The following is a 16,170-nucleotide window of genomic DNA, read 5'->3' on the forward strand; positions in this document are numbered from 1 at the left end:
CACTTGATCTTCTAATACCGCCTTAGATACCTTGATTTTTAAATTTCTTCCTAAAGGTGTTGTCTTAGTATCTGAATGATGCTTGTGGTATCAGTAGATTTCATAGTGAAGATACCTTTAAGTGCTAATATATTGCTCCTCATAGTGCAGATTCCTTTTAACTATTTTTCCTAGACATAATGACCCACATAAATATTCCATCATTCCTCCATTGACCCATCTTTACTAATACTTCACTTAATAAAAATCGTTCCACCAACTTTCTTTTAAATGTTGTTGGGCATGATCACTGTCATTTAAGAGCAGCCTAGGTTTTCTTGCTCATTTTTTCCCATGTTCTCTGCATGTGTACAGACATTTTAAATTAATACTACTCTTAATGTTCATCTTAAATTAAGACAGCTTTTTAAGCATTATGGAAGTCTGAGGCCTTAATTTTTCTCTTTTGCCTGGAATAGTTTCCTAAATTAACTGCTTTAAGTCAAAACAAAGCTTTTGATTACTGATCCTATTATCCACAGGAAATTGAAATACTGGTGCAAAAACTATAAAAGCCAGAAACAAGATTTTGCATTGAGACATTTACAGATTATTTCAATACATTGAGCTCAGTGTCCTAGAGATTAATTGGTATCCTTCAATAATTTTTTAGCTTATTGAGTAAAAGAAATGCATAGATGGTTGCTTACTTAAATGTGCAGATTCTGAGCAATATCCAGCCTGGATTTTTCACTACATTCCCCATTGTAGGATTCAGAAGATAGTTTTGCAGCAAATTTCATATTCTTATTTCTGTTTAATAGGAAGTTACTGATCCTGAAAAAGGATTTATAGAGGACGACAAGGTTACTTTTGAAGTTTACGTTCAAGCGGATGCTCCACACGGAGTGGCGTAAGTATCTCTTTAAAAAAAAAAAAAAAAAAAAAACCCTTGAGTAGAAATGCATAGTAAACAAATGTACAGAAAAGTCAACCTTTAGAACATTCATTTGAATTTCAGTTGAACTATCTTATTTTATTAGTAATGTATGGTACTGTTCATGAGAGGATCTCAAAGCACTTTTTCAGAATTAATTGATGAAGCATCTCAAGGGAAGTATACCCATGTTTAGAAAGCTGCATAGAGATTTTGTGCCAGTAGCTTCTCCACCTATGTTGCTCAATGCAACCTTCTGTAACTTTACTTAGTGCAAAACACTTTTCAGTATGTGTAAACTAATTTTATTTTTCAGTTTAAAATGACCTACAGTCTTTGCCATTGTGGTCTTGACACTCTTGGTGTTAATGTCACCATCAAGCAGTATGGTTGCCACCATCAGTGGTTCGAACACCTAGTTTTAATCCTGCTTTACTGTTTGTTTTAAAATTGCCCTGCGTGACGCTGAGTTCTTATACTACTGGATGCCACTTTTCAGCAAGATGGCTGCTATGAATTGCAAATTTTAATTTAAAAATTGAATTTTAAATACAGATAACTAATGAAATGCTTGTCACTCTGGGAGCCTTCAGAAAATCGTAAAAAAGAAAATTTAACAAAAGAACAGTCCTTTGTTTATAGAAGTATTGGAATCCTAAGCGCATGTGGTGACAGGCAGTTGTGATGTGTAATCTGTTTTATTCAGACAGAATGTAATACTAAGTTGCACATAACGTCTGTTAATAGTGCTGGTTAGCTTAGAACGGGGGTTCTCAAGCTTAATTGCACTGCGACCCCCTACTGACACCAAAAATTACTACACGACCCCAGGGCCTGAGCCCGTCCTAGTCCCGCCACCCTGGGTGGGGGGGCCAAGCCCGAGCCCCACTGCCTTTGATGCGGAGGGGGGGTCAAAGCCGAAGCCCAAGGGCTTCAGCCTGAGGCAGGGGGCCTGTAATCTGAGCCCCGCTGCCCAGGGCTAAAGCTCTTGGACTTTGGCCCCAGGCGATGAGGCTCAGGCTTTGGCCCTGGGTCCCAGCAAATCTAAGCCGACCCTCGCGATCCTATTAAAACGGGATTGTGACCCCTTTGGGGTTGCAACACAAAGTTTGAGAACCACTGGTCTAGAACAAATGTTCTGTAGAAATATATCTGCATTATAGTTAAATTTTTTATATATATAAAATCAAATGTAGTTTTAACCATTAATTGCTTTCCAGGTGGGATTCAAAGAAGCACACGGGATATGTTGGGTTAAAGAACCAGGGAGCAACCTGTTACATGAACAGTTTATTACAGACTTTATTTTTCACAAATCAACTACGAAAGGTAATTAAATAGCATTGTAATTTCATTTCAAATATCTAAATAGCAAAAATGATCTATTTCAAAATAGCTTTTGTTTTAAATAGCTTTCCACCCTATTTTTTTCCCCCACACTACCATTTTTTGTGTTCTTCTTTTCAAAAAATCCTCTCCATTCTGTAAAAAAGACTTCAGAGCACAATAGCACAATTTGATCATTATTCTGCTTTTTCAAAGTGGTCTCCAATCTCTCTTTTGGCTCCTTTCTCTGTAACTCAGTGAACAAATGGCTTTGTCAAGTAGCTAGAAAACGTGGCTACAACATCATCGTAGTTAGTGTACTCCAAACCTGATAAACTGCAGTTTGATTAACTTCTGGTAATAGAAATCCAGTTTTAGTGGACTACATGGCTTATGCCATGATGTACACCTTGTATCAGGCCGGATCTGAGAACTTGTCTTAATACTTAGGTGTGTTTACATGGGCTTATTGGGTTGGATTTAAAAAAAAAAAAAGCTAAGTGTCTTTGTACATGCCAAGGCTTGAGTTAAGGGTCTGTTGCTGCACTGCTTTATTTGTTGGTGATGCCAAAAATTGTTTCAGGAAAAGGAGACTGAAACTTAGCCCTTTGCAGCAGTTAAGGTAAAGGAATACTTTTGAACACTTAATTTTCAATCTGTTCTACACACTCACTCACTCACACACACACACACTCACTCACTCTCTCTCTCTCTCTCTCTCTCTCTCTCTCTATATATATATATATATATATATATATATAAAATATATATATCAGTTAATGACTTGGCCCTTTAAAACAGTTCATAATAATCTTTTCTATTTTGCTTCACAAGTTACACACACTTATTTTTCAGTGTTGCTTATGTGTTCATTTATTCTTCCTGTTTTTTTTATTTAGTGCAGTAAAATTATTGGTAGCTACAGCTAGTATCTTCCCTTACATAATGGTGGTACTAAAACAGTATTGACCTGTATTTTGGGAGGTTTAAACATAATTTAATTTTGACTTCAGTGCATTATTTTTTGTTTACATGCTTAATTTTCTTTTTGCTTGTCTGCTTGTATATTCTAAAATGTCTTATCAAAAGAAAACTAGCTCTTGCTAGCAAAATATTTGTTCTTATAAATACCTCAAGAAAGCTACATGGAAATGCTATATAGTATGTAATTCTAGTACAGTGAAATAGTGCCTGGGATAACAAAACCTTACTTTAATTTATTCAGCAAGTTAAAAAAAAAAAAAAAAAGTGTTAAACCCTTGCTAGTCAGAAGAGGACATTTGCATTAAGAAATCCTGACTCAAAATAATTTGGTCTAGGGAAGGTCTCCATTGATTTTAGTATATCCTACCACTTTGGGGCATGAGAGATATAGATATAGATATAAAAAAAATGTGTGTGTCTATATGTTTCTTCACACTGCCCCTTTTCCCTCTGTCGTTGGGACCTTCTTGCAAATAGTTTAGTAAGTTGTTTCTTAGTGGTACCTTAGGTTGGTTAGTTTGGTTATTTAGCCATAGTTTTCTGGTGGAATGCTTTCACCAGGATTTAAACATTGCCTGTTGTGTGGAGGGGCTATTCTGAATAGTGATCCCCCATGCAGTGTTTATTGTACCTTGGAGAGGGGTACATTAAGGACATGAGTTCTGTCTGTAAGAACATGACACTAGTGGCAAGGGACTTGAGATACAAGCAGAACCTGACGGAGCAAGCCAGGAGGTCTATGTCTGCACTGGAGACAGTACCGGCTTCCCAGCCTTCATCGGTGCCGTAGCGTGTTGACATTCCTTGGCAGGACTCAGAGACCGCCTGTAGCAGGAAGAGAAGTATAGGGGCCCTGGCCCGCTACTTATTGGCCACTATCCACAATGGCCTTGGAATCTCTTGGACACTCCTCTTTCCTTTTGGTCCTGATCTTCAACCCACTGTAGAGTAAAATCGCTTAACCAACCTGAAATAATTGAGAATGGTACAGAATTGTATTTCTTCTAGTCTTCTTCCTACCATTGTTGACCAGAAAAAATTCTTAGTCTGGAGACAGCCCATCAGTTTCTACAGAATCCAAGTTTTTATTTTCTAAGCAAATTTGTTTTGAGCTTTTATGTACACTGCATGAAAACTAATGTAGTGTTCTGAGCAAGGTGAAATTAACAGAACTTTATTTGCTTTTACTGGTGCTGTTCAGAATCCTGTGAACAAAAATGAAATTGTCTCAATAATCCAACTGGAAAAGCAATGAGCATTAGGAAAGGCAAGTACTTGAGTTACTTATGGGGAGTCAGACACTAAAATGGAGCCTGGGGGAAAGCTAATCGAGAAAAGACCTTTTCTTCCCTCTCCTCTCCCTCCCTCCCCATGCAATCTCCCAACAGCAGTCTAAAATGGCAGAGACCCTATCCCCCGGTACAGCAGCCATGAGGCTGAGAAGGTGTGGCAAGGGACCAAGGCATTTCCTCTCCTCGAGCAGTTAGCGGGGGAAGAACTTTCAGCTTTTGTATTGGCCTGTGGCTGGGAGGTATCTGATTAAATCTGAACCCACCATCATCATCTAAACAAGGCCCAGGGACAGAGCGTCTCACAAGGACTGTGCCCTTGAATCTTACTGATGGAGCCTCTCCACCCCAGTGTTCTATCTCTGCTTCTAGCTAATAGGTTCAGTCCTCCAGCTAGAACATACTAGTAATTTTTTCAAGCTTTGCGCTAATTCTCTTGATCACGACTTAGGGCCTTAGACAAATGTTTGTAATTTCTGCCTAAGTTATTTAAGTTTGTTCCTTCCTGATCTGGCTCTGCTTTAACCTCTCCCTTTCCTTGTCATCATCTAATGTATTTTGTTATTCAGTAGTTACTTTGCCTGAGATTTCACAAAAAAGGATGAAGTGTTTCCTCCCCCTTTTTGTCATGGTATTTGCTTTTCCTCTGTTAAGCAATGGATTTAAACTTTCCTTTAATGTTGTCTCACTTGTACAAGTTTTTCTTGTTCCTCTTTGTACGTGTTCTGCATAGTGCCTGATTATGTGCCTCTTCTTTTCAGACTTTGTCCCCACATGTCTTTACTATTCTCTTGCATTCATCCCCAGAGGGGGAACATCTCAGGTTTTAATTTGAGATTGTTATGTTTGCCATATGTATTTAAATGCCTTATTTCTTGATTTTGAGGCAGATTTTTCACAGTTTTGAGTGAACTGGGCATTTCAGTGAGATGGTTTATGAGGGAAGATATATGGGGGGAGGGATAGCTCAGTGGTTTGAGCATTGGCCTGCTAAATCCAGGGTTGTGAGTTCAATCCTTGAGGGGGCCATTTAGGGATCTGGGGCAAAAATCTGTCTGGGGATTGGTCCTGCTTTGAGCTGGGGGTTGGACTAGATGACCTTTCATCTAGTCCCTTCCAACCCTGATATTCTATGATTTCTATATAAATTGTTTATCTGGGTTGGAAATTCAGACTGAACTTTGAGTAATAGGCTGATTTATCCTAAATTACACAAGCAGAGGGGAAAAGCAAGGGAAGCATATAAATTAAATATTGCTTGGATAACATACAATAGAAACATTTATTGTTAGCAGTGGTAGTGTAGCTATGTTGGTCTCAGAATATTAGAGAGACAAGGGGGTTGAGGTCCAGCTTCTTTTGATGAAAGAGACAAGCTTTCAAGCTACACAGAGCTGCTCTTCAAGTCAGATTTGTGTAGCTGAAGAAGAGCTCCGTATAGCTGGGAGGCTTGTCTTTTTCACCAACAGAAGTTAGTAAAATAAGTTATCTCACCCAACTTTGTGTGTCTCAATAGAAACATTTAGCATTTAACAAAGTATATACTAATGTATTTAGTCAATGGCAGTTTGAGTTTATTTCAAGTTTATCAATCAGCATAATGATTGGATATATAAAAAGGAACTAATTGCTTTGCATAGATGCCTCTGAAAATAGAATGAAATAAATATACAGAGCTTGATTTTTCAGAAGGGCTGAGCACATAGTTCCTATTGATTTTGGGGCACTCAGGACTATTGAAAATCAGGACAATAGTCTTTTGTTTTGAGGCCTGTTGTCGATAATTTTGACTTATCAGGGAGCTGGAAATTTTCATGCCGAAATCTGATATTGTCATACTTACGTGTTTGTATTTATATATAGTATAAGTATGTGTATATATATTAGACTTGATTTTGACTAACAGGAAGGAATTGGTTGCGAATCTGAAGGTGGAAGGCAAGTTGGGCAAAAGTGATAATGAAATAATAGATTTCCTGATTCGAAGGAATGAGCAGCAGAATGAGGATGATGGACTTCAAAAGAGCATATTTTAAGAAACTCAGAAAACTGATTGGTAAGGTCCCAAGGAAAAAGGCGTATAGGAGAGCTGGCAGTTTCTCAGAGGCAATATTAAAGGTGCAACAGGAAATTATCCTGATGTGAATGAAGAATAGGAATAATAGCTTCAGTCTTCACTAAAAAGATTGATTGTGACTACATACTTAACACAATTAATATTAACAACAAGGAAGAAGGAAAACAAACCAGAATAGGGAAAGAACAGGTTAAAGAATATTTAGATAAGTTAGATGTATTCAAGTCAGCGGGGCCTGAAAAGATTCACCTTAGGGTACTTAAGAAACTAGCTGAAGCAATCTCAGAACTGTTAGTGATTATCTTCAAAAACTCATGGAAGACAGGTGAGGTCCCTGAGGACTGGAGAAAGGTAAACATAGTACCTATCTTTAAAAAGGGAAACAAAGAGGACACAGAGAATTAGACCAGTCTAACTTAAGTTCTTGAAAAGATACTGAAACAAATTACCAAACAATAAATTTGTAAGCATCTAGAGGATAATAGGGTGGTAAGTATTAGCCAACGTGGGTTTGTCAAGAACAAATCATGCCCAACCAACTTAGTTTTCTTCTTTGAGAGGGTTATTGGCCTAGTGGATAGGAGGAAATAGTAGACATGATATATCTTAATTTTAGTAAGTTATCTGACACAGTCCCACATGACGTTTTCATAAGCAAACTGGGGAAATGTGGCCTAGATGAAATTTCTGTAAGATGGCTGCACAATTGAGAATTCCCTCCCCGCCCCCCAATAAAAATGTAGTTATCAATTATTCACTGTCAGGCTCAGAGGATTTATCTAGTAGCATCCTGCAAGAGTCTGTCCTGGGTATTTACTAGTCAATAATTTCCTTAATGACTTGGATAATGAAGTAGAGTATGTGCTTATAAATTTTATGGATGACACTAAGCTGGGTGGGGTTGCTAGGACTTCGAAGGACAGGATTAAAATTCAAAAAGACCGTGACAAATAGGAGAATTGGTCTGAAATCAACATAAGGACATTTACTAAAGACAAGTGCAAAATACTACACCCAAGAAGGAAAAAAATCAAGAGCACAAATACAAAATAGCCAATAACTGGCTAGGCAGTAGTACTGCAGAAAATGATCTAGGGTTATAGTGGATCGCAAATCATTGTGGGGTGTAAACAGGAGTGTTGTATGTATGACACAGGAAGTAACTGTCCCAGTTTACTTGCACTGATGAGGCCTACTCTGGAGTATTATGTCCAGTTTTGGGTGCCACGCTTCAAGAAAGATGTGGACAAACTGGAGAGAGCCTAGAGGAGAGCACCAAAAATGAAAGAAGTCTTAGAAAACCTGACCTGTGAGGAAAGGTTTAAAATACCTGGGCATATTTAGTCTTGAGAAAAGACTGGACCTGATAGCTGTCTTCAAATATGTTCAGGATTGTTGCAAAGCAGACGGTGATAAATTGTTCTCGTTGACCACTGATGGTAGAACAAGAAGTAATCGGCTCAATCTGCAGCAAGAGAGATTTAGGTTAGATATTAAGAAAAACTTTCCAACGATAAAGATATGTAAGTATTGGGATAGGTTGTGGAATCCCTAGTATACACTTTTTGGGGGGGGAAATATATACACACACTATCTGTCTAAATATTGTGTGTGTTTATATCTATATTTTTTCCCAAAAGCATGTTTTGATAAACTAGTTCTGGTGATTTCTTATGTTTTTCTGCACTGCATTTGATAAAATTGGGTTTTATATAGATATTTTATTTTGGTTAAACAGTGTGTCTGGTGTCAATCCATACCTCACCAGTTTTCTATGTGCTTTGTGAAAAGGAGGTTTTTGTAGACATTAAAAAAGTGTCATGAATCACTGCTAATATTATGAGCCTGTAATATGTAAGACTCAAAAGATCATGGATCTGTTTCTTTTACTACCTTTGCCCAAGGTAGATTGACTTATAACAAGGTGATATAAATCATATGGACTGAACCTGCAAGGTGCTGAGCTCTCTCTGCTCCCAACATTAAATTGAAAAATAACTTCTGCAGTTGAAAATGGAGGGAGAATTCTGGCTTACTTATACCTGAATTGGAATTTGGCCAGGACAGCAGGGTTAATGCTTCTAGAAAATATGGCTTTTTGGCTCAGTGATGAGGGTAGAGAACCCCTGCCCAGAACTTTCTCTCTCCGGATTACTTTGTGAGGTACTCGGGTACCAATGAAAAGTGCAGTATAAATACCTAGATACTTTTACAGAAAATTCTAGGTGCTATGACCTGGGCATATACTAATCTTCAGTTATACCATTGCTAATTACTATCAAGTTTGGAGCACAGCCATTCCCAAAATACATGTTTCCTTCTCAGAGTTTTATAAAGGAGAATGAATTACTGAATTGGTGGAAGTAACTGGATGCAAAATTTGTTGAACTACTATTCTTGATTTTTGAATCAGTAGCTGGTTTGGAAAGAAAAAGGAAAGCAGAATAACTTGTCGTCTTGTTTGAAGTAGCTAAGCCAGCAGTGTTTCTAGTGCTGGGGTGGAGACTCTGCAGAGTACTGATAATTTGTGTTTGCCGCACAAAGGTGCCAAATAGTCCCTCTTTACCATCAGGATGCTGATTTACATATAGTTTCCCTATGATACGGAGTTTAATTGCTGAGTTGTCCTCTTCCATACACTCAGATCATGTAAATCAGAACTGGAAGAGGGGACATGATAGTGTGGAATCATGCTGCATATTTATACTGTTGACTACTTGTCTGTAATTTTTATCTGCAATATTATTTATTGTATCAAGTATGATAGGACTTTCACTTTCTTGTGGAGACTATTCCACAGTATAATAGATTCAGTGTCCAGAAGTTTTCCAGAATTCAGGAATATTATCCTGTATTATATTTATCCCAATACTTTAGTTATTCTACTGCTACTCTCCTCATTGTAGCATGTTAAATTCCTGGTCCTGCTAAATATTTACATTTTATGTATATTTGAAGTCCGTTATTGGGCTCTTCTCCTTAGCTGTTACCTCCTCAGATCTTCTAATCTTCTTAATTGGTCCCTCAACTCTTCAACAATTTTTGTTGCTCTTTTCTAGACTCCCTCATTTTGTCTGTATCAATCTAATCTATTTAATTTGTTTAATCTGGCTCCCATCACCACTGTATCTGAGCGCTTCACAAACATTAATGAATTTGCCTTGCCAATGCTCTAATTATATATGGAAATATTATTAGCCCCATTTTACATATGTAGAGCTGAGGCACAGGATAAATTAAGTGATGTGCCGAGGTCGCTCAGGAAGTCTGTGGCAGGACCAGGAATTGAACCAGATTTTCTCAATCCTGGTTCAGTGACTTAATCACAAGACCCTACACCTTTTTATTGTGCTGCAATCTATCATGTATCTGCTTCTTGAGGTGATGTTCCTTCATCTGTCTGCCCAAAATTGCTTTTTTTTTTTTGTGGCCCTATCCTATTTCAAGCTCTTGTCTAATTTTCTCTCTGCTATTGCCCCTATTCTCTCTTAACATTAATGCTTCCTAAATTTGTCTCCCCCGTTAAATATCAGTATTTGGGAGTTACCTTTCCCTGAGTACTTTACATTTTTCTAAACTGAATCGCATTGCCTGCTCATATTTCCTAATCCCTTTTGGTTCCTTTTTATAATTTCTCTGTTGTTCTTGACCCTTCCAAGTTTAGAGTAATCAGTGAAATTAGTTAGCATGCTGTTCACTCCCTCTTCCAAATGATTAATGAAGATGAAGATGTTAAATAAGAATGGATCTAGCACTGATCCCCAAAGCCTCTTTTGATGTGTCTCATTGTGCACACACACTTTTGTTGTTGTCCTTTCTACCTTCACATAGTTTTCAATCATATAAAACCAAATTGGAAAAAAGAGTCATTTTTCAAATAGGTTGTAGTATTGTACAATATATGTCAAATCCTACTGTGATGATTTCATGGACATACAGTATATGGTGCATTGTTTGAAGGAATTATTGAACTCTTCAGCACATTTACTTTTTTAAAAAATTATAAATGATTAGAAGAGTTTATAGTGAGCAAAATCAATTGATTTTCTTTATCTACCATGCTTTGGAGAACCACAAATACAGGTAAGTAATAGTTTTCACAGTAAACCACAGTAGGAGATTTGTGTCAGATTATTCTGCTGTGTTAATTGATTAGGACTATGAAATAAATCTGAGCAGGAACAAGTGTTGAATGGAACAATATGAGCACTAAACACATTTTCTTAAATACTAATTGAACTAAATATTTTTTAGGCTGTGTACATGATGCCCACAGAAGGAGATGACTCATCCAAAAGTGTTCCTTTAGCATTGCAGAGAGTATTCTATGAACTTCAGCACAGTGACAAACCAGTAGGAACTAAAAAGCTAACAAAATCCTTTGGGTAAGTGTCAGAACTTGAAAATATTTTTTAGGATATAGCAAAGTTCTTAATCAAACTTTTCCACATTTCTGCTAAAAAGTACTTTGCTTTGTGTAAAGGTAAATTAAGGATAGCTTAGAAAGATATAGAAAAGAGTCTGATAGCGGTCCATGGTTATTCTTTCCTAATATGACTTTTATTAATATTTCTTAGTTTACCAATAAAAACATTTCTCTAACTGACAACACTAAGGTCAGCTGAACTGAAATTCAAATGTTTTCTTGTACATAACCATCAGCCATCTACAGCAATAAAGATCTGTTTTATAATTTATCTAGTGGATGATGCATTTGGCTAAACAGAAAACAGAGTGGAATTGTGTACACCTCTACCTCGATATAACGCTGTCCTCGGGAGCCAAAAAATCTTACTGCGTTATAGGTGAAACCGTATTATATTGAACTTGATCCGCCGGAGTGCGCAGCTTCGCCCCCCCAGAGCACTGCTTTACCGCGTTCTATCTGAATGCGTGTTGTATCGGGTCGCGTTATATGGGGTAGAGGTGTACTTAAACTTGTAAATGACATCTTGGGCCGTGGACAGGTACCCTTTTTATCAAATTTATATACTATCAAAAGAAATAATAATTTGCCTTTCTATAACCTATAGTGGCTCTGCATTGATGACCATTTTAGAACTTATTTGTGACCAAGATACGGTTTTTCACATGTACAGAACACAAGTGCAGTACCAACATCCCATTTTTGTCACGTCTCACTATATCCTGTTTAGTGATTTAAAACATGAAATATGTATCTGCAGCACTAAGTAGATGTGCCACATCATACAAATTACCTTATTTGTATCCACCCCTTTCTAGTTCCTTCTGTTTGATTTTGTCCCCCCCAGTATCCAGTTTCTATTATCTTTTTAGTCTAGTACCATGTTGTAATATGGTCTGACAAATTTATAAATTTAAATCTGAGATTATCCTAAATATATCTACCCTAAATCCTCTTTGGTAGTGAATTAAAATAATTCACAATTAGGCACATTTATTCCAGAATAAGAGCATCCACAAATGGAGTTGATCAGAAATAGATAATCTTCTTTAACTTCATACCCTGTCTTATTCCAGATTAGGGATTTGTCTACACATGAAAGTTAGAGGTCAAGATCCAACAGAAACCTTTTAGTCAGCTGCTTTGTGCTTGTGCATTTACGTCACAATTATGGCTTGTTTCAATGTGTTGGGACCATATTTATAGTTATGGTATAAAGAAATTGAGATTCATTTTCCTTGTGTTGCATTGTATTAGCCAACTAGTTTCTTGCTTTATTGCTTTCTAGATTGCCCATTCAAATAGAAGCAACTGTGGCTTTTAAATTAGGTTCAGATATTCAAGTATGATCTTTTTCAGGTAGCTGCATCTCTGATGGCAGCCCACGGCACATTTTCACCACTTACAACATTACTGAAGGAAACTGCGGTCTCTGACTACACGGTTTCTCATGACATAGATCAAAATGCTGGGGATAGGGACATGGGCCGGGAGCTGTTCTGGCCGTCTGCCCAGGGCAGGTAAAGGGTCGAGGGCTTCCCACAGCAGCCCCAGGCTCCTTGGGTGGCTCTTACCACAGCCCAGCTCCAGCTTCTGGTCTGGCCGGGGGAGGGAGCAGAGGGGCAGGGCCCTGGGGGGAAGACCAGGAGCAGGGGGTAGGGCCAGAGTTCCAGTGGACCCCCCTCCCCTCTTCTACCCAGGCTCCTGCGGGAGGCCCCCAAATTGGCATGGGCCCTGTAGACCCGTGCATTAATCTGCCACTGTTACTGAGGTGCAGAGGTTAAATATGCAAAATTATCATGTGGAAGGTCATTGCTTCTGGTAACAGACTTGGGCTCTCAAATACTGTGATGTTGGCTGCAACATAAGCACTTAGATATGGCTCATTTTGTTTCTGACACTAGCTATTAGCTTTGGTTTGCTTCTTTCTTATAAGGTCAATGAAGTTTAGTATGGCATTATAACATTCCTCTTTAAGGCAATGTAATAGAGGGGAATTTTTGCTTGTTATGCCAACTGTGACTTTGTAGTAGATTTCCACCGAGTTCAAAGGGAGTTCTGAATGGAGAGCACTTGTTAGCGAGCCCTCCACTTCTGAAGTCTAGAAGCTCTGCTTCAGTGTGGGCATTTGGAGAAGAGGGGACTCTGAAATATTTGGGGACAGGCAAAGCATGTCTTAGAGCCACTCACTTTTCCCTCTTGACCTTCTTGGGGGGTTCCTAGGAATGAGTCAGCCTCGCTGACCCCACACCCCCTTTTTGCAGCAACTTCTGAGCCTCACTGCCCCTCCTGTCCATAAGGTACTATTCCCTCTCCCCCAGCAAGCCAGACAGTGCCCCTCTCTCGCCTCCCACTTTAAGGTGCCGTGTGGTAATTCTGCAGAATCTAGATTTGACTTTCCACTGTAGCAAGTGTTGTCTTTGACCTGAGAAGCCAGTACTGCCCATTAGTTCTTAATTTGGAACATCTACTTGAGTTGCATTATTCATTTTAATGTTACATAGTAATCAGATATTTATAGAGATGTAATTAATCCTTCTCTATTTCATTTGTCTTTAATTTGACTAGTAGCTAAAGCCCAGAACAGAGTGGCAAGAAATCTGTTTTCAAATCTTAAGTATGCCACATATTTCCCATATGGCCTTGGGCAAGTCACTTAACATCTTTGTGTCTCAGTTAACTTCATCTTTAAATTAATCTTCATAAAGTTCTTGGAGATTTTCAGGTAGAGGGGTATAGAAGTATACGTTGATATCTTATTCTGAAATTATTAAAACAATTCTGAAGTTGTTCCATGTTACCTCTACTTTAAAGTAAAACTAATAAAGAAGGTGTGATATTTTAAGGTGGATTTTCAAAAGTGCACAGTTTTGACTTAACTCTTCTTCCATCTGTTTTATGTTTGATGTCAATGGGAGCAGAGTTAGGCCAATGCAGAGTACTTTCAAAATCCCAGTCTTAATGTCTGTCCTTTGATATATGTCTAGATGTGCAGTCTGACAAAGGATCTCTAAAAGCGACTTCTTTTCAGAGAAAAAATAAACTGTCAGTACATTTTTTGCAAATATCCTCTTATGTCCAGACCCTCACCAATCTGAAAACAAGAGAAAGTAGAATGAGATGTAGATATTAAGTGCCAAGAGCACTGGTAATTTTAAGACAGGAACAGCAGACGTTTACCTTTGTAGAAGTCACTTTAGTGAGACACCCGATGGAATATTTTTGTAACAAAACGGCAGCATTTTTCAGGTCTATCTGGTTTTGAAAGTAGAATTATACAGCATGCCAGTTTCAGATCTTCCTTTATCTGATTGTTTATTTAAACTCTTATTCTAAAATTGAATTATCAGAATATTTTTTTTAAATGCTGGATTTCTGCACTTTTATAATATAGTGATGTTATTACTTGTTTGTCTTATAAAGGTGGGAAACTTTAGACAGTTTCATGCAACATGATGTTCAGGAATTATGTCGAGTGGTAAGTTTCCAGCATCTCTTATTGATATCTGCATATACACATGGTGTTGCCTCCTGGCATATATATATATATTTAGCTAAATTCCCATTAATACTGAAATCGATTCCTTAGGCCTTGGCTACACTTACCCGGTAGTTCGACGGCTGGAAATCGAACTTCTGGGTTCGACTTATCGCGTCTAGTCTGGACGTGATAAGTCGAACCCGGAAGTGCTCGCCGTCGACTGCGGTACTCCAGCTCGCCGAGAGGAGTACCGCGGAGTCGACGGGGGAGCCTGCCTGCCGCGTGTGGACCAAGGTAAGTTCGAACTAATTCGAACTAAGGTACTTCGAACTTCAGCTACGTTATTCACGTAGCTGAAGTTGCGTACCTTAGTTCGAATTAGGGGGGTAGTGTAGACCAAGCCTTAGATTAGAGTAAACCAAGGCTTAGAGAGTTCCATTTTACATGGTATCTTCCTTTCTAAATATAGCATGAGCTTTATATGGCCCTTTATATTTATGGACCAGGGGATAGGGACACACAATTTGTAAGGGAAAGCAAAGTTTAGAAACAAAATATAGAAGACTTTTCAAATGTGCTGACTCTCCTTGTAAGGTCACATTGGAGAAATGCCATTTAAAGGTGGCTTGGAAAGGAAAATAATTACTGGATATGTGCCCTTGTTTCTTTGATGAATAAAGATGGTGGGAAAGAATTGGGTGCTTTTTTTGAATAGTTTCTCTCTCCCCTTCTTTTAAATTAGAAATTCAGGTTCTTTCTGGGTTGAAAGACTCTGACCGCAGAAATAGTTAAATGGGGACCACACAAGAGCTAAGCAAATTAGTTTACTTATGAGGGGAAAGGTACTTGTGGTCTATTTAAAACTGTTTTATGTTTACATTTGGGAAAAGCTATACAACTTTAGTGACTAACATTGTGAATAGAAATCTGTTAAAAGATTCAGCATCTTTGCTCCTTCAATTAAATGAAAAGTGTTCACAGTGGTCCTCTAACAAAACCAGGGAAGTCCAGATGTTACATTCCTGATACTTCTAAAAGGCACAAGCCCAATTTAAAAAAAATATATATTGTAGGTCACCTTTATGGTAGCCTCATTATGCCACCTGCTCTTTTTTGTTTTGTTGTTTTTGTTTACTGAGAAGGAAGATCCATTTCTATTCCATAAGCAGTTGGAGATTACATGCATTGCAAGTGATATAGCCATTTTCCACCTTCCAGGAAGAGTCTGAAGGTACTCTGCTTGTGGGTTTTATCCTGCTGTTCTAGTGCATCACAGACTTTTGCAAAGTTCTTCAAATCTAAGGGGAAATGGCATGGGGATAGCCCTGAAAGGATTTGTGGGGAAAGGGTGACTTAAAGGATTAATAGAAAGGAGAAGTGACTAATGAGTAGCACAAGAAAAAGTGAAGTCCCCAAAGTTTCATCATTAAATTAAATTTATATACTTTAAGTAAACAAATTCAGAAAAAGGTAGTTCAGGATGTATAACAGTGCAAATCTAATTTCTTTCAGTTGCTTGATAATGTGGAAAATAAAATGAAAGGCACGTGTGTAGAAGGCACTATCCCTAAATTATTCAGAGGAAAGATGGTGGTATGTATTTAGTCAGTTAACAAATTTTTAAAATTAATTCTGTTGTTTTGTACATATTGAAATCCTATCTTTATTTTT

At 38.0% G+C, this 16,170-nt stretch overlaps 1 protein-coding gene across 1 annotated transcript in view; it reads left to right on the forward strand.

Annotated features, from left to right (window-relative positions):
* The window catches only part of USP7 (ubiquitin specific peptidase 7), a 99,525-nt gene that overhangs the window by 43,741 nt on the left and 39,614 nt on the right, over positions 1 to 16,170 (forward strand). Inside the window, exons 5-9 of the mRNA XM_034785006.1 lie at positions 804 to 892; positions 2,137 to 2,245; positions 10,847 to 10,977; positions 14,442 to 14,496; positions 16,012 to 16,092. Coding sequence (XP_034640897.1) covers positions 804 to 892; positions 2,137 to 2,245; positions 10,847 to 10,977; positions 14,442 to 14,496; positions 16,012 to 16,092 — 465 coding nt within the window. The remainder of the gene's footprint in view (positions 1 to 803; positions 893 to 2,136; positions 2,246 to 10,846; positions 10,978 to 14,441; positions 14,497 to 16,011; positions 16,093 to 16,170) is intronic.

The sequence above is a fragment of the Trachemys scripta genome, chromosome 10, assembly GCF_013100865.1.
Source record: "Trachemys scripta elegans isolate TJP31775 chromosome 10, CAS_Tse_1.0, whole genome shotgun sequence".
In the NCBI taxonomy this organism is placed as follows: domain Eukaryota; kingdom Metazoa; phylum Chordata; order Testudines; family Emydidae; genus Trachemys; species Trachemys scripta.